We start from the raw sequence: 20,426 nt of genomic DNA, 5'->3' as shown, positions 1-20,426 counted from the left end.
TATCATATCCTGTACACCCCTTGAGGGTATATATATATTAGGAATTTGATAATGATGAAATACCAGATTTCTTTACATTTGATTCATCTTATGGAAGTTATCTGTTTGAATCATTTTGTCATTAAAAATGCACCATTGAAACAAATATTGAATTGTGTGAACATCTTGCATGTATATCCAAATGCAAAAATTTTGTTAAATTCCATCTAACTAGAGGAAATTTATTGTAATACTTAATTTCAGTACATTTTGCCTCTGCAAATGTTCGACTGGAACAAAAATTGGTGAGGCTCGACTAAGTTTTGTAAGGATTCCAAATATAATTAAAATCCATCCTGCCAGCTTCATTTAAACTAATTTGTATACGAATGGACAAAATGGCTCATACCTAGTGCCGGATTTACGTATAAGCTAAAAAAGCTACAGCTTAGAGCCTCGCAATCTGCCGGGGCCTCAAATAAAAAAATCAAAAAAATAGATAAAAACATATTCATAGAAAAATCACTCAAATGAAGTCAGACGTATCACAGCTAAATAGAATAAAAAATTAACTGAGAGCAACTATGTCTCAAGAAATATTGTCTGCACTTAGCATCGTGTGTATAGAAAGCGATAAGTTACGTAGCATATCTTTTGATGGCATAATTAATGATTTTGCTTTTGGGAAATCAAGAAAGAAAATGTTTTAAGTTATATCTTAGAGCCTTTTAGAGGATTATATAATATAATTATTTCTATTAAATATTGTTGTATTATAACAATTTATCCACTCCATATTTTCAATATTAATTTATTATATATATATATATATATGTGTGTGTGTGTACCTGTATTATTTGGAATTTTGGGTACCCAATTTTATGTGATGTCTACTGTCAAATTTTCACCTGAATAAGAGATTAATTTTTTATATACTACCAATTATGTTGTTATATTAATTTAATTTTTACTTTTTATTTTCCTATTTTAATTTAAAACTTTCTGTTCTATGAGCCTTATTTGTCATTTTTAAAACCCTTTAATTATATAATTATTTCTGTGATTTTGTAAATACATACTTTATTATTTTTTTAATAAAAATTAAAAGACAGTATATTTTCATATATTAAAAAGGCGTATATATATTTTAAATTTTTCTGAGATCAGCTGATGTAATGTAAAACAGTAGGGGGGGGGCCCCTCTGGGTTTTGTATAGCTTTGGGCCTCAGCAAGTCTAAATCCGGCCCTGCTCATACCACTGCTTAAGCATTTTGTAAAATGCTTCAAAATGGTTGGGATTTAATGCCATTTAATACAGGTAAGTAGTACTGGGAAATTTAGTATAACTAGTGTAAATATTAAAGCCTGTCAGACTTTTCACAGTATAAAAAAAAAACATTGGGTTAAAGAAAAACTAGAAATATAAAAATGAAATTGTGCTGGATAATTATTTTATGAAAGATTTGGGACTTTTATAATTTCTGATGAAGGGAGATGACTGTTCAACATAATTGGTGTTGAACATATTTTATACTCGACTCTGCTGCATCAGTTCCCATGGAAGGATGCTAAATACAAACCAAACATACCTTGAACAAAAGCCCACAACAAATGGAGAGTAGGCCAATGGAAAGTTGTGCTATAATGGGATGAATTGCAGTAAACAATTTTCAGATCAGATGAATGTTTAATATAGTTGTCAGGAGCAAGGCTGCCTTTGTAAGAGGTGCCTTTGTTCAAAGTTATATTTCATCACCCCCATAAAATAGAATTTGCAAATTAAAATGAAAATAATTTCAAGAAATTTTTATTTATTTAGTATATAAATACATGATATACATATGTATACATAAAAATAGAACATCTCAAAAAAAAAAAATTTTTTTTTTCTTCAGTTATCACAAATCACAACACAATTCAAACCTGCTTTGACACACCACTCATGAAGCAGTACGTCAAAGCAAAGTGGCTAATCTGTTGTTGAGTTTACTGTTCATTTTTTTATCATCTTACTGTTTATTTTAAGTTATGCAATCTATGCAATAAAGTTTTACTTCATGAATAAGAGCACTGTATAAAAATTTACTATTATTTATCATCTTGAAATGACACTCCTCCTGATCAGGCACCTTTGTGCAGGGCACAACCTGCACATCCTCACAGGACAGCCCTAGTCAGGAGAACATGATTTACCATGTATTTTGACATCTGTCACATGCAATGCTTTGCTTAGTTTAAATTCTGTTTAAACATTTTTATGTTGCATATGCTGTGTCTGAGGATACAATGAATTCTTATTCAGGACAGCAGTTTGAGACAGTTATGATGTTACCATAGTAGAATAAATAGCGATAATATAAGGATAAGAAAAAGATAAAGTATTAATGGGAATTTTAATATGAAAAATATTTACAGAGATTTTTGGAGTATCTTTTTGATAGTTATGTGAAGCAATATGTACATGAACTCGCCATAGAGGATAGGATCTTGTATTTCATAATAACACAGAGGAATTAGACCATATTAAAATAGTCTATTAGAATTATGGAACTTCAAAAAAAAGCTAACTTTGAGGATATAACTAAGATTTATTAACCAAGAAACCTTATTTAAATGAAAGATAGTAAATGCAAAAAAAAAAGCAATTTTATGTTTGTTACACTATAAGAAAGCATTGAAAAGATCTGACAAATTAGTTACTAAGAATGATAAATGTAAGCCACAGATAGCATTAACTAAATTGCTAATTAAATATTTATAAAGCAAATTTTGACTTACTGTTAACTAAAAACGCTAAGATTATCCAAAAAGCTTTAACAGCTATGCAAAATGGAGTAAAGGTAATAGAAACAAATTAAGCACAACCAATTACTCTTGAACAATTTTGAATGATGTGACTGTGGTTGCAGAAGAATTTAATAGATATTTTGCAATGTTATATATGAACTCTTTAAATTTATTGCAGTGAGAATCTGTATCTCTCCCTCACTACTAATAACTTTTTTTCAATTTCTACTTTAGCCTATTTTGGTAAAATATTATATACTGTCTTGTAATAATTCCACCTTAAATTTATTTCCTTGCATTTCTTTATTTTGTTTCTTTACTTTGTATTTTGTTAGTCAAAATTTTCTCATCAATAATTGATGATAACTTTAGTATCTAATACGCTGCTTAGAAAGAAGTCAACAGACAGACACCATGGGCAAGATACATCGTGCAATGTACCGAGTCACATATTTGTAGCCGGTATAAATTGGAGAAATATGATGCTCCCAGGTCAGTGCAACTGTGTCTGGGTAAAATTACTGCAAGAAGGTAACTTACTGAGTGTGAAAGAGGTATTGTGATAGGATGTCATGTTGCAAACCTATTTGTTCAGCAAATTGTTGACAAATTGGGCCATCCCAGGCCAACAATCAGGAATACTATACTGAGATGAAGCAAAGGGAGTCAACTGCAAGTGCTACCCACAGTGGATTACCCACCACACTTACTGAACAGGACTGTATGGTGGGTAATCCGCTGTGGGTAGCACTTGCAGTTGACTCCCTTTGCTTCATCTCAGTATAGTATTCCTGATTGTTGGCCTGGGATGGCCCAATTTGTCAACAATTTGCTGAACAAATAGGTCTGCAACATGACATCCTATCACAATACCTCTTTCACACTCAGTCAGTTACCTTGTCTGTCTGTATTCACTGGGCATCTACAGATGCCGTATGGTCACTCCGATGCTCGATGATGTTCCACACTAGGCCTCGCCATGTAGTCCTGTTGTTTGCCCTTCTGGCAGCCTCAACTCTCTGAAGATCAGTCACTCCACACACGCCATCCATCCATCTCATTGATGGTCTACCCCTGCCTCTTTTTCCAGGAACTTTACCTTCTATTACTGTTCTGAGAAGTCCTCCTTCCATCCTTTCTATGTGTCCAAAATATTTTAATTTTCTTCTGTCAATATCCTTAAGGAGCCTTAAAGTTCTACTAATCTTTTCTAACACCCATTCATTTGTACACCTTTCAGTGTATGATATCCTCAACAGCCTTCTGTAACACCACATCTCAAAAGCAGATATCCGTTTCTTATTGTCAGTTACCTTCTTGCAGTAATTTTACCCAGACACAGTTGCACTGACCTGGGAGCATCATATTTCTCCAATTTATACCGGCTACAAATATGTGACTCGTTACATTGCACGATGTATCTTGAGGATAATATATAAAAACCATCATTTATCAGCCAACACGTTGAATCCGGAGTTCCAAACATCAACTGGAACATGAATCTGCACAAAAACATTCAGAACTGATGCTTACAACATAGGTTTCCATGGTAGGACAGCAAATCCCACATTATCCAAACCACCATTCACCATCGTCTTCAGTGGTGCAAAGAGTGTGTACAGTGGGACGTAGAAGTTTGGAAAACTGTATTATGTAGCAACAACAAATCACACTACACTCTCTACTGAGAAGATGCCTGGTGAATGTCTCTTACCAGAGTGTTTAATCCCAACCATGAAATTCAGAGGTAACAGTGTGATGGTATGGTCCTGGTTTGGCCTTGGACCTCTGTTCGTGGTATCACATGAATATTGAACTCCAAGAGGTATCCGAGCATTCTGGACAATACAATGCAATGCTTCCTACTTCATGGCATTTCTACGGAACTGACCATTGTCTCTTTTGACAAATCAATGCACCACTGTAACTGCATGGTTTGTGGACATAAATGTTACCACACTTGACTGGCCTCAATAGAGCCCTGATCTCACCCATATTGAACATCTGTGGGATGAACTGGAGAGTCAGGTGAGGTTAAGAGATATCCAATCGACAACAGTCTAGATCTCATTACATGCCTACAAGAAGAATGGCCCAAAATTCCCATTGATGCTGTCATATGCTTGTGGAAAGCATACCTTAGGATTGCTACAGTCATCGTAGTGAATGGAGGTGCTACATCTTAAGGTGGGTGCCATGGCTATTTGTTCCTCACACTATGGTGTGACTTCTATCCAAGCAGTGTATATGAGATAGCAGGTGTTTGCTGCACTACTTCAGGGAATAATAAAAAAATAAAAAAATTTTTAAAAAATAGGAAAGAAGAGAACAAGTATATTCATTTTTAATGTTAGGACAGAAGTGTGGAATGACCTTTGGTAACAGATGTAAAAGCAGTGAATTTATATAATTTTAAGAAAGAATTAAATTTTATGGCCCTGTATATAAAAATCAGAAATAAAAGCTGATAAAATGAATATACACAATCTGACCTTATATGGGTGATGAATTGTGTGGTATGCATATAAGTTTATTTATGGTGGTGATTATGCAGTCACATGCTGTTTGTTTTATTTTTTTTTTTTTCCTATGCATGGAATGAGATAGTATCAGACTAAGTCTGAGTTGGTTTGTTCAGGGTGTTCCTTTCCCCTCACAAACATAAAACCAACCTTGAACACATTTCATAGTAATTGCATACATCCCAGCTTAAATGTAATTTGGGTATTTGTAAAGTTCATGCTGTTGCCATTCTCTTTGATCTGTATCCCTTAGTGGAAGTCTGATATATTAATAGACCAACAGTGTAATCTAAGTGATTTTGAGCATGGTATAAATACCGTATGTGCACGAAACTATCACCCTGTCTGATTGAAACGTTCTCAGGATCTAGAGCCAGCAGTAGTATGGTGGTGGCCTTTGACAGTTTGTTTTGAGCAGCTGACAGAAGGTTATAAGAATCATACAGTCTACCAAACAGACCAAAATGAATCAAATAGAGTGAAAAACAATAGTAATCTCCAAAGCAGTGCTGAAAAGTTGAATGTATCAGCATTCAGCTGAATATCAAATTTTGTCACAGATGGGTATAAGCAAGATATTTGCACCAAGCCTGTTAACTGAAAACAAGCCCTCAGTGGGCATTAAACCTGAACATTGGACAACATGAGGTGTGAGAATAAGTCACCTGTTCGATGAACTGGATTTCTCATTACCAGATGTTCTTTTAGCATTTGTGTTGATCATTGATTCATGCTGCCACATTAACACTAGTTCTACTCTGCTAAATGAATCAAGTTTATCCATCTAGTGACAGTTAGTTCAGCAGGATAATGTACCATGCCATAAATTGCATATTGTTTGGGAATAGTTCAGGAGCATGAGAGTGATTTAATTTGCACCTAGTGACCTGTACAATCAGTGAATCTCAATTCATCTGAGCATCAGCTGGGTTAAGATGAGATGGAATGAATTGTTTGATAGGAATTTGTTGCAGTCCAATCTGAATCAGCTGTGTGATGCAATAAATTCTGCCAGTGGCGTAGTTGGGGGGGGGGGGGCAGTCTACCCCAGGCAGCACTTTGAACCTTTATGAACTTTTGCAGTTAATTCTAAAATACAGTCTCAAGAATTCAGTTCCAAATATTGCAATACTAATGCAAATTTTCCTCACAATTGCTGAAAGTGTTGTTAGTTGTGAGAGGAGTTTTTCTAAATAAAATTGATTAAGAATTACCTACATTACTATGAAATAGACTTCGCCAATGCCATCGACGATTTTGCTAACAGAAAAGCAGGAAAAATAACATTTTAGAATGTTGAAATTAAAGTTTTACTTCAAAAATAAATATAGTGTTTTAATTTATTTCCCTATACATCGTTTTGACTTTTTGTAGCATTTTTGGTGTGTATTGAGAGGCGTGGCAAAGTTAGGAACTGCCCTGGGTGGCAAACGTTCTAGCTACACCACTGAATTCTGCATGTTTCATCTCTTCATAGAAGAGTTGAAACTGTTCTGAAGCTGAAAGGATCATAAACTGGCCATTCTCTGTATTGGCCAATCTTTAAATAGCAGAGCTATTAGCGAACAAATACATGAGGAATATAAATTGACAAGCATTGTAATGCTTCTCGCTTTTATGAAAGAGAATGTGATATGATAGGTGATTGATCTGTTAGGCTAGTGAAAATTCAAGAGAATTCTTTGCTGTGGCTTACAGAATGGCGACTGGTTGTAGTAATAATATCCAAGGCAAAGAATGTCTAGTGGATTATATAATGAGCACTTAGAAGGGAGGCAAATGCTAAAGGGATTAGAATTGTAGTGTTCAATGGGCTGGATGTTGATAAGGCTGTGGAAATGGAGACATATTACCATGTATCTTGAGGGAATTTGCAAAAGAGTTGACTGAGCCATGCACCTGGTTATTTAATGAGAGTCATACAATTGAAGGATTCCCTGAAGAGTTCCAAATAAGGCAGAATAGTACTACTGCAAGAGAAAGTTTTTAGGACAAATGTTTCCAGTTTTAGACCACTGTGTAGATCTGCAGTTCTAGTTTAAGGTATTAGAGAGGTTGGCTAGAAATAGAATACAACATTGGGTTGATGTGCAGGATACTTTGTGATGTGAGCATAATTTGTGAAGGGTGTATCTTGCTTTAACAACCTGCTTACATTTTACAAAGACAAATGTGATGAATAAGGGAGATTTATATACAGTGATATTCTTGCCCTCATTTGATAGATTACTAACATGACAAGTTGTGTACATGCTGGTGAGATGGATAATAGATTAGTTATAAATGGACTGAGGATTGGTTCTCTGAATGATACCAATAAATTGTTTATGATGTGGCAATGTTTCAGAAAGTGGAGTATAGTGGTGTGTTGCAAGTTGTTCTTGGGACACTATCATTTTTTTTTTTTTTTTTGATATTTCATGTGGATTGATGAGGGATATTCAAGTGTTTGCTAATGATGCAGAATTAGGAAAAATTATAAGTAGTAATGCTGATCTCCCTTGGAAAATTTAAATACTTTTAACTTAAACAAATGAGCGATATTGAAGTTTGCACTTCAGAGTGCAAAGGCTGTGTACTGATAGAATTGTGCTTCAGGAGTTGAATAAGATTTTGGATTTGGGAAAGTGATGGTGAAGAGTGGGAGTACTGCATAGTCATTTATTTTTGTTGTGATGTGGAAACTCTTTGGAGAGTCCAGAAATGAGTAAGGCAATATCAGGATGCTGGAATGTTTGCTATGGGGAGAGGTTGAGGAAATGTACATTAGAGTTTAGGCAGAAAAGCAGTAATATGACAGATGCTGGTGATAGAATTTTTCACTAATACAGAAGAGATTATTACCACAGAGGATAGAAGAAGAGAAGAAAAGTTGCATAACGGTATGTTGAAGAGGAGAGTGAGAATGCATTTTTTACATGAAGAGTGGTGAATGAGTGGAATGCATTGCCAGAATGTGTTGTGTTATGCTAGGAACATGAATGAGCTTAATGTCCAGTATAATGAACATGTTACTTATTGAATGAGTCCTCTATGATGAATCTCTTGACTCCTTAGATGTTACAAAAAATTTTCTCAGGCCTCCATAGCTCTGTCAGTTTTGAAAGACTGTTTCAAATCCTGTCTAGGATGCAGAGAACCTTTATCAGTGCTTTCAATTGCAGATGAATTAGCCAGTGTCATATGGAGGTAGCAGGGTTTATCCTGGAAACTCCGGTTTTTCATCAGGGTTCTACTTATGTGCAGGCACATGTGGCTCTAGCTGGAGGGCCCTGGAGGCAAAGTGTAAGTATAGCCCTGGTTTTCATCCTACAAAGAAGACCAGCTGACCATCAGAAAGCATGCAATTAACAGACATGATGCACTGGCCTCGTAGCCTGAGTTGCTTCAGCCATAAATCAAACCAAATTTTTTCTTACCTGCAGGAAAACTCGAGTACACAGATGCCAGTTTCAAATTCAATTATGCTATGTTTATTATAATAGATACTTGATCATATATTTTCACAATAATTTAAAAATGTTTTTGTTTTGTTAACATTGTGAGATTATGTTGCAAGAAATTTACACTTTATAAGACTGTATTCAGTTTAATAAATAATAAGTGAATGTTCAAAATAACTTATTTGAATCATATTTGTGATTTTTTTTTTTCAGTCATTGATACATTTTTCAGATATTGCCCAGGATTTATACTAAAGAATCTTGATATGATCAGATGACAGGTGCTTGGACAAACTTAGGTTGTATTATGACAAAGTTATAGCCAAATCAGTGATAGTTTGAACATCTTTAAATTTAAACAGATTGTGACTTATGTATGGCAGCAACATCTAAACTTTTCATTTGTTATGTAGGTCAAATACTTATCTTATCTAGGAACATGGCAAGTTGTCCAATTCTTTTGACAGCTGAATGAAATCTTTAATAATGGTTTACACTTGAATTTGAAGAAATAGCAGCATTTTTTCTTAGCCAGCATAATAACGAAATGGTATAATGGAGTAATACATACAGAAATCCCGATTATGTACTATTATATACTCACTACTATATAATCTATTTTATTTGAGTTTAGTTTATACTACAATAAATTACATCACATCTCTTACATGCATTGTTCTGTCCATCACCTTGAATACATACATGCATTTAATACCTAACACCTTTTATCTTCAAAAGGGAAGAGGCAAGACTGTTTGTTCCAGCTAGCTTTTTGAAGATTGATAAGCGGCCAATCAATCAATGAATTTATAGGCATTGGGGAAAGGAGAGTACAGCAGACAAATGTTGTCTGAAATAGTGAAAGTTCTGTGGTTGATTTTCTTGAGTTGAGCAATTAAAATCAGGGAGGGAAAAACCCTACCTTTTCCAAAGACTGACTAATTTGGGAAAGGTCTGAAAAAGGCCTAGAAAAAAGTTCCTCTGGTCTGAGACTAGGATTACACTTTCTAGTGGTGTAGTGTTATGGAAACAAATGTTGTTTCAACAAGGCTAGATGGCCATCTGAATACATACATACATATATTAATTTCATAAAAGGATGCAGAACCTGTAGTACATTAAATACAGTTTATCTGTATTTAAGTGTATACACATTAAGTATAAATACATTCTTAATGCACTATCCTTTTGAATCACAAAAAAAAATAAAAACAGTAAGAAAATATTGCAAACAATCACAAAAAAGATGTGTTTCATAATAGCATTCACAAAAGGTGAACCTTGATCTGTTTTTGGCATAGACACCGTGGGAGATGAATTGCATCACCTGGTGTGATGCAATTCATCTCCTCACCACCTCACCACTGACTGAATGCCTGAAGTAGTTTGAAAAAGTACCATGTTTGGCCCCTACAGAAAGGTTTCAGGATCATGTAAAAAATGTGTGACCCTGTTATTATTACATGACACCTATGTGGAATCTCCTGATTTATTATGGGATCCATTACCATCAATAGAGTGTAGTATAGAGGCAACCTGCCTCACGGCGCGGCTAAATAAGGGCACTCGTTCAGCAATATTGCGGTAGGCGCCATTTCTAGGCTAACAATTCCTGTTAACGTAGCAAGTGTGGAAAGTTTTTCCAAGCTTAAACTGATTAAAAATTATTTGTGAACAGCAATGACCCAAGAAAAATTGGTTGATCTAGCAAATATATCGATAGAGGTGGACATAGCTTATAATTTAAATTTAGAAAAGCTTATAAACAGTTTTATTGTGCAATATTGCCGTAGAGCAAACATTTAATTAATATTATATAATTATTTTGCATTAATGTTTCTCTTGTAATAAAAACAAAATAACAATTGGAAATTTTCTTATATTTTTGTCTTATTATCCATCAGGAGCGATATTTAATTGTTTGCCTCAGGACACGATCTAATCTGGCTACGGTCCTGATGGGATCCAAGTCATTTGTGTCCATAACTACCATGCTTGTTCATTTCTTCCATGAAAGGCCTCAGTTCATCTCATCGTATCACCCAAAAGATATCTTTTGTAACCTATTATTCGCTGTACCTCTAACAATTGAATTCCTATATGACACTACATGATCATACTCAGATACCTTACTAACTTACCCTCCCCCATATGAATGACTGAGATGTCATTCATCTCAGTCAGTCACTTCTTCAAACATTCAATTTCATCCTGTATGCACTTCATTTCACTCTTTGTTCTCACCAAATCTTGCCCTACTTCTTCCACCCAATTTCTGTTACCATTACTGTCATTTTCACTTTTTCCCCCCCACTCTTGGTTACCAGTCTATAATTGGTCTTCTTGTATATACACACATTCTTTTCATTCATTCTTACAAACCACAGTTCTTTTACTTTTTTTTATGTACATACATAAAGCAGCTTTCACATATATCCATGGGAGAAAAGTAACATAAAACTCAATCTTTGAGTTCTGTGTGACTTACGAGTACCATTTTAAGTCATCTTACTATTGATGGTGTACGAGTATACGAGTATATAAAGTACAATAAATGAATACAAAATGCTACAGGACTATATTTCTAAATTAAATATATATATATTGAACACCATAACATGCAACTCCAAAATATAACATTAAACCAATTATTCCTGGACAGCACAGTTTGTTTTTATTATAGCAAACTTGTGGGGCCCACAGGAAAAGTTTGTTGTAGTCAATTCCTTTTAGATAATAGTCTGTCAATGAATCTTTGGTTGAGGATTTCCAAATAGCTTGCTATAGCAGTGTTTACTATAGGGAAAGCCAACTGTATTACCATACACCCTTTCAACAGAAAGTAACACTTTGAGGCATATGATTCTTCATCTAATCTTTTTTTTTTTCTTTATAACAATTTGGCAATGTGGTAATGTTGCTCGTTAACAGTTATGTTCAACGTGTTTATATTTACAATTCTATGAATATACCTTTTTACTATAAATAGCTTCTTTAACTTACTTATATCATTATTAAATGACACCTCCAAAAAGACCTCAATCTCATCTCAGTAGAGCATTCCATAGGTTGTACAAGGTACCGTCACATTATTTTCTTATTCAGTAAGTAAAGGTGTCTTATCAAAAATAGTTATAGCTGTATAATTTTTTATTTATTTTTTTACTTATTACTCATAAGAATCATATGCATTCCCACAGCAGTTTCATTTCTCACAAGTGGTCCCTGATTACAAGCACTGCTAATAAATTTAACAGCTTCTTTCATTAATCTATAGTTGTTTGAACTATGGGAAGTCTGTATCCTGTTTTACCTATTTTTAAAGTAAATAATAGAAGCGTTTTGTCTGGTAGATGACAGAGACAAAAAAAATCTAAATAAAATATGAGTCTGGTGTAGCAAAATTATATTTCCTAATTATAATATAGCTAAAATTTGCATGTTGTAGTACTTCAGGTGTCTTGCAGTATTATAATATGACATAGATCAAAGAAAAAAATTTATCTTACAATATGGATGGAGGCTACAGATTGTTTTTATGATGGTACTCTATTTCTTGTTGTCCTATTCATTTATTAATAATATGCACAACCTATAAATGAGATAAACTAATCTTTTTTTTTTTTTTTCCTTTATCAGAATTTGGAACCGCAATCCATGATAGCAGTGTTCTTGAGACACAAAATGGAGTGGAGCCGAACCATATATTTAAGAACCTGATGTGGACAAAGTTAAAAAAAACAACTGAAGTATCAATATGTTTACACTATTAAGTTGCCAAATATTTCATTGCAAATACCACAGTTGTGATAACATTGGATTGATAGAAATATTTTGTTGGACTATTATCTAATTGACTTTGTAAATATAGATATAAGTGTGTGTGTGTGTGCGCGCGCGCGCTCAAATATGAAGATGGGAGATGAGATTTATTTTAAACTGCAGATTACCAGCATTTTGAAGCACTGAATTGTCCTAGTTTCATTTTTAACATGCTGAAAGCTGTTGGATACTTCATCAGAGAAAAGCCAGAATTTGCAACTAGATGCTGAATAAAATATATTTATTAATATCTGTAATGTATCATGTAGTTCACATCATCTAATTGCTAAAATTTTGGGTATATTGATGAGATACATGATCATTACAGAATTAAATTAATACACTGAATCTCTGCAGTGTAGGGACCCATAAAGCTTATTTGAGCCAAATGAAAATTTGACAGATTTTTGAAAGTATTCATGGGGACAACAAAAGCTTGTTGGCAGAATTAGGGAGAAAAAAAAATGCATTTCTTCCATAGTGTGCAATATTCACTTATGCATTGTATATATTAAAATTGTACATATTAAATCCTGTCTGTATTTTTGGAAAATTTCAATTGAAGCATGTTTTAATTTCAGTAGATTGCTGAAGTTTATGTATACTTTTTCTAGTCAAAATGCAGTAAATAATGCTTTCTCTGTCTTAATATTTGTGTTGTTTGTCCACCTTTTAACCTTATTGTTCTCATAAATAAATTACTTTATTTTGCAATTTGTGAGCTATGGTATAACGTCACATGTCTGCACGGATTTGACACATCCGTTACAGGATTTCAGTACTGCTAATGTTGCAGTTAAGTTAATGAGTATGATTGAGATAGTGACGTCACTATTCAAAACAGTGCTGCAAAAATGCACCGTTATTTTTATGATTGTCTTGGATAGTTTCCAAAAACATTAGCTATAAAACATTTATAGTTAATGTTTCATATTCAATTTCGTGATTACTAGAAATTATCCTGAAGATTTAGGCATAATTTTCATTGTTACTAAGGTTATTTGCCATCAAGGCTAATAGCTATTCTTACACATCTTTCGTCTTTCAATTTATCTCGCAATATCCAAAATTCTTATGTACAGCTGTTGCGATATTCGACGCCATTATAGAAAGGCGCTCCAGTGCTAAGTAGTGTACATTTCTTTGTCGCTAAGAAACAAATACGTCATTAATAATATGTCCATTTCTGCAGATAAATTTGAATGCTTTTTTTCATTCTATCTACTTGAAAATTGTAAAGCCGTGTGTAATGCGAGAATAATAATAATTACATACGATATTATCATTACTACGTGTAGATTTTAATACGAAAAGTGCAATTTGCTTTTGCAACTCATTATTACGTATGAGAATACTGCAAAGGGGATGTTTACTTAATTGACATTAATGTAATAAGGTTTGTTAATGAAATTCGGGAGCCAGTAAAGCTTCATTAATGTAGTGTAAAGACTTATTAAAACGCCGTATGTTTAATGTTTCCATGCTAAATGAAAGGGAAAATGTTTTGGACAGTTTGGAAATTAAAACGAAGTTCTTTTGAAAATGATATTTCTAGAAAATTTCTAAAGTATCTTGTGTGAGCAAATGAATATTAATATTCACGAATCGCCAGTTTTTATTCTTAGAAAACTATTGGCAAGTCATTACCGGAGTTGTTTGCTCAGGCTGAGCAGGCGTGAACGTGGAGGCTAGTGACGAACACATCTTTATCAACGAAGCGCAGTCTATAACGAAATGACCGGCACCATGATCCGTAGGTTCTTTTTAAGAGAGAGGAAAAAAAAAAAAAAACTCCACGCACGCACTCGCATACACAGAGGCTGACTGCCGACCCTGATTTCCTAGCAATGCATCACTGGCTGCAAATCCAGTCCATTTAATTTTCAACATTCGACAAGCGGTTTCCGTAAATGCCAAGACTAGCTATTTACGGAATGGACGGGAGACACTTGATGAATGAACTCCGTATAAATTGGAAAGGTCGTCTCTTGGCTCCTCTCGATTACAGACACTAACTTAGGGAGGGATACGGAACATCTCCGCGATAACGAGGAAAACGTGAAGGACGGAAATCACTATTTCCTTGGAGCGTGTTCTGTCGGAAGTGACCAACGTCAGGTCACTGGGGTGGTTTCCGAAAACAGAATGCGGCAGAATTTTATATATATAACCAGACAGGAAAGCCATTCGGTATAATGTGTTTAATATAACGCCGCTTTGTAATTTGTATCCACCTGTCTGGAAATAATAATTTAACAAAAAAAAAAAAGGGAAAAAAAAAACACGGAGCCTATTCAATGTTACGTTAAACTATATATTTTTATATTTTTTGTCCTTCTGCATTGCTTGGACATTTTGTTGTTATTATATTTTTAAATGATGCTTAGAATTGTATAATTAAGCAGATTACATTGACCGTATAGTGGCCACAGCGATCTCGCAATAAATATTTCAAGTTTGGTATTTGACTTCTTCAAGGTGTTCGTAATTAGAATCGTTTGAAATAGCTAAAACAAGACATCTCTTAGAAAAGATAACTTCTCTGGGGGGTGGTGATCAGTACCGTCGATAGGGTGTGTAGCACAGAGGTAGGCGCCGTCGCTACGCTTGTTAACAATTCCTGTTAGCATATCAAGTGCGGAAAGAAGTTTTTCCAAATTTAAACTGATTAAAAATTATTTGCCAATCTTTCTTGGATCATTTGCAATGACCCCAAGAAAGATTGGTTGGTCTAGCAACTATATCGACAGAGGCAGACATGGGGTCGCATAGTTTATAATTAAAATTTAAAAGAGCTTATAAACAGTTTTATTGTGCGATATCCCCTTAGAGCAAACATTTAATTAATATTATTATGTAATTGTTTGGTATTAATGTTTCTCTTGTAATAAAAACAAAATAACAATAGGAGATTTTCTTATAATTCATCAGGGGTGATATTTCATTGTTTGCCTCAGGGTGCGATCTAATCTGGCCACGGCCCTGATGATATAAGAATAAAAGTGACTTTCGGAGAAGTCGTCTATTCGTTATCAATGGGCTTAGAAATGAGCCCGAAAATTCACTTTATGAGCATTATTTCACGAAATTTGGGCATCTTCCAAATATAAGGATGGTGTATTTCGGCATGAATCGAAATACACCATCGTTTGCTTATTACAGGTTTGTTTTACAGGCTGCTCGGCCTATGATGAGTTATACTCGATCCGCTATGGTGGAAATGAAGTAGGTGGTCTTATAGGGTGGCAGAAAGATCCCCCCCCCCTTCTTCAAAGCACCAAATCAGTCTAAAAACCCTCTGTTAAGACATCGCTTCCCAAACTGTGGGCCGCGGCCCCCTTGGGGGACGTAGGTTTGGTTGAGGGGGGCCGTGAAATAATGAAAACAAATTTAAAATGTTTTAAGACTAAGTAGAATTTTTTTATTTTAAAAGAAACGTATTTAACTTTTATTATTTATTATTTCTTTTTTGTTATATTTTATATTTTAATGGAAAAATTCACACATTGGTGTTGGTTCACAAACTTTGCTTGGGTCATTTGCAATATTTGAATTCCTGCGTATTCATATGTTTCATTTCAAAGCAGTGGTTAATTGTATTTACTTCGAATGCTCTCCAGGGAAGCTCCAAATCTTCCTGTCCCTTTCATCACGCGTTCGTAATCAAGGACTGTTGATATTGACTTTATATACATATCAAAACTCGTTTTATAATATCACTGTCATCCGAGCTAGTTTTCTGTTACCAATAAAAGTTTCGCATATACTTCACACATGAAAAAAAGCTTAAACAAGTTCATGTGGGGAGATAGTAACTCGCTTGCAGTGGTAAACAACACGCCCTCCCTAACAGACTATACTGCAGAGGCAATAAAAACAATTACCTTTCTTTTATTATGCCAGTGAATAAGGTATGAGGAGTCTGTGTAATATATTTCTCAACAAATAGTGCAATTAGAGACAACTGGGATAAAAACACACTAATTAATGAATCACATGTCCCCTCATACAGAAACTATGTTGTATAGACTGAAACAAAACCATATGTTGCATGGGCAAACACAGTATCTAACTAAAAACTATTGTTATTAATTAGATGTGTGTGAGTTCGATTTCCCAAGGCAGCAATAAAATTCAACCGAACGTGTTAAAATTCGTAAAAGTGTTAAAACTAAGTAATATATATATATATATATATATAATGAATGTTATGGCAGTTTCACATATGGAATTCGGTTGAAGAGAGTTAGTATTTCAACTCAATTGTCAGCTATGCTTTTATCTTTCGGTTGCGCGATCTTTTGTTAATACCGCACCAATCATATGCACGTTTTAATAACCTGCCTTTGCTGTCTGTTTCGCGTTAGGCTTAATTACCGTAAAGGGAGAAAAGTCACAAAAGAGAAAAATGTTCCTGGTCCGGAGATTCCCTTATTCAGGTAATATTCACTAATTTCATGTTATCAGTCTGTGGTGTGCCAGTATCGGTAAGTGGTGATATTATTTGATATATTCTACGTTAAAAAATTTAACCCTGAGATGGATAAGTGGCTGATAAAAAATTAAAAAAAAATCCCGCGAACAATCAGAAGAAGCAGAAACAGACTCAAAAAAAAAGGACAGTATTTCATATTTTACCACAACAGCCCGCATCGTCTTCAGAACCAAACGTTAAGAGGCAAAAAATGTAATATATGCATTTGATTTTTGCAATATTCGCTGTGTATGTTTTGTATTGAATATAAATACAATAAATATTATAATAATATATCTCTCTATTACGATTTTTTTTCGAGGGGAGCCGTGGAGTATTTTAATTTTTGCAAAGGGGGTCCTGACATCCAGAAGTTTGGGAAGCACTGAGTTAACAGACATAATACGCTTGTCACATGACTTTACTTGCTGCAGTACCTTGCCTTTAACTTTACGGGCTCTGTTGAGCCAGTCTAGCAAAATACATTGTGTTGTAGGGAGAACTTTTTTTTTGTGTATGAAAACAAAAAAAAGAATTTTTTTTTCGAGTTTTGTTCGTTTTTCCCTTAATGCAGTAGCTTTCAAATATTTTATAACTCCTTCCTGGGAAAAAAAATTGCATCCCCCCCCCCCTACGCTTTCATAAAGCAAATCGACCAATAGTTTTCGGAGCATGTATTTTATTCTACTACAACCAAGATGATCTTAGTTTTCTTTTATGGTAAACAATTATGTTTACAATTAAATTATTTTAACTAAACAATTAAAATAGCGCACAGATATTTATTTTAAAGAGTAGAACTTTTAAATTTCTAACTTAGTATATTAAATGACAAGTGTTTTTAATGCTATGTTGTATCGAAATATGCGGATGGAATATCGAGTACATGTGGGGGTTTTACGCGAAAATAAATATTGGCGACTTTCTTGCTCCGGCCACCAGAAAGAGTGTCGCACGGAAAGGGGAGAGACACTCCCACAGCTTGAAAAAGTAGTGTGTTATTGTGACTTCCCTACATTTGTTGTGCGCAGTGAAACTACATTTACAGGGTTATTGGTAAAATTAGCTGTCATTCCTTTGGTTTTTATTATGGTGGAATCTTTTTGGACTGTCTCATTTTGGGTAATTGCTGTTTTTTTTTCAACCGATAACGGACTTTGATTGTCAACAAATTCTTGTTTACATCACTGTTTTATATACATTGACCAGTAATAGATTTCTTAAAAAGCTAAATTCCTGAGCGATATTAAAGTTAGTCTGTGAAATGCAGGCTTATATATTGTAATTCGGTAATGTTATTAACCTTCTAGTTAAGGGGATGATGAGATCGAAAAATTTGAAACCTTTTCTGTTAAATGAGGCTACCATTTAACTGAATCTACACGTGTCTATTGATAACAGGTCCAAAGTGTCTGCTTAATTACGTTCGTATAATGTGTCCATTTAGATCTCTGTATTCTTTCTTTTACGATGCTTATTCAGGCATATAGGACGTTTATTTTCTTTCAGCTAATAACAGTTGAATTTCTTTAGAAAACTAACTCATTTAATTGGATTTTAAAGGAAATTTTACCTAGTCTCTTAAAATGACTCCTTTCCGCGTATGATTTCGACTCCCGAGAGGTCTGCCGCTTGATAATATAATTTACCTTAAGAGTAGTGTGGATTAACTCTAACATTCCACCAACTTCATTAAGGCTTTATATTATAAAGCGATAATTGGAACCGAGATGTACGTGCTCGACGAATGAACTTTAACAGCGCCTAATGACCACCGTTTCTCCCGGAAAATAATAAGATTTCAATAATGTACTTGCGTGATCCGATTTTTGGCTATCCAGTTGAGTATAATGTAAACATGCTTAACCCAAGTAGTTAACGAAGCCCTCTCCTCAATAAACATATCTTTTGACATACCCAATAAACGAACTCCACAAGCCTTTCGTAATTGTTTGAGCAGTTAGTATTCAATACGCTCTTGCGAAAGAGAAAACCTCGGAAGGAAAGAAAATAAAGTTAATTCGTGCCACAACGAACTACATTTTTAATCTATCATCTTAGGAGAAAATCTACGATAGATTTGCTAGTTTTATTTTGTCTTGTAAACCAGCATTCAAAAGCCAATACTACGAACTCATCTAAGATGGGATCATTATCTTGAAGTCTATTTCTTGGTGATTTAATAGTCGTCAGCTGTTAACACCGAGGCTACTATAAAAGTCAGCAGCTTTCCTACAAAGCACTTTCCGATAATTAGAAACAGCTCTTCTCCACGTGGTGCAAAGCAGCTCCTAGCATGGTGGGGTGGTGGTAAACATCCAGACTAATTAGTCCCCATTTAACAACCACCCTCTTCGCCATACGTGGAGAAAGAGGTTCCTTAGTGGCTCTGGTCTTTATTATACGTGACAGGGTATTCGTGTACCTTAGTTGGTTCTCTAGTGATGGAAAAACTTTTAAAACACACACTTTTTTTGTTGACCATCTAATTAACCTCGTCCCTTAGGTCTTGACGACCCCATTAAAGCGAACTTTCTGGCCACAACATCCATTACTCCAACTAACAGGACTCAGCTCGACACTTAACGATAAGAGGAGGCGCTAATTGCCACCTCTTGCTGAAATTGTCTTGATAAGTAAGTTAGGAGAACGTGGGTTAAGTGAACTTTCTCAGGGGATATAGTTTTCTCTGTAATTCTCCTATTATTGCACTGACTGTTGCGTGCCTCTCACAGGAGGTTTAATTTGCTTATCTGGAGCAGGAAGAACATCCTCGAGTTGTGAGTTTACAGAATCACTCAGCAATTAGAACTATTTCACTGGGTAAATTCGTATCTAACACGTGCTCTGTCTCATATAATGACTAAAAAAAAAACATTCTCGATTTGCAAGATGCTTTTCTTCTCTCCTATGATTCTCTTTTGTATGTAACAGTGTAGCTAACTTTGTTATAATATTTGTACCTTAATGATATTGACAAACAAACAAACTGCAAAACTGACGAAAAATAAAACACATTTCTATAACTGCCTGAGAAGCTGCCTTTATATCCCTGTAACGCTACCCGAGTGTAGTCACTATATTTCGGCTGAAAATTCATTTTCAAATGAATGCGAGTTGGTGAGGTTCTCACGGAAACTCAAGCAGTTTTTCCTTCTTGTAAACAAACCACCCAGACTCAGATATAATAGGTGTCTGCCATAATACCAATCAACCCAGTGCAAAAGAATCCAACATTAATCTGCCGGTATGAACCTTGAAAGATAAGTGATCGTAACATACCTCGTCAGATTTTTATTAATTCGCTATTCACTCGACAAATCAAGCCAGCGAGGTAGTAAATAAAGATAATTAAGCGAAATAGAAGACGTATATGAATATGTTAGACTGCGAGTTTG

At 34.6% G+C, this 20,426-nt stretch overlaps 1 protein-coding gene across 3 annotated transcripts in view; it reads left to right on the top strand.

Annotated features, from left to right (window-relative positions):
• Window positions 1–13,187, top strand: part of LOC150095558 (protein Hook homolog 3-like) — a 236,182-nt gene extending 222,995 nt beyond the window's left edge. For all 3 annotated transcript variants that reach the window (XR_016550036.1, XM_090409833.1, XM_090409836.1), the window contains one exon: window positions 12,372–13,187. Coding sequence is in view for 2 of the 3 variants with exons in the window: in XM_090409833.1 (XP_090265959.1) it covers window positions 12,372–12,393 (22 nt within the window). In the remaining variant the exon portion in view is untranslated. The remainder of the gene's footprint in view (window positions 1–12,371) is intronic.
• Window positions 13,188–20,426: the final 7,239 nt, after the last annotated feature.

Source organism: Typopeltis vanoorti, chromosome 20 (genome assembly GCF_054136105.1).
Source record: "Typopeltis vanoorti isolate ZY-2024b chromosome 20, IOZ_Tvanoo_1.0, whole genome shotgun sequence".
In the NCBI taxonomy this organism is placed as follows: Eukaryota; Metazoa; Arthropoda; class Arachnida; order Uropygi; family Thelyphonidae; genus Typopeltis; species Typopeltis vanoorti.
The sequence above is the reverse complement of the archived record's forward strand: the minus strand, read 5'-3'. Positions and strand labels throughout refer to the sequence as shown.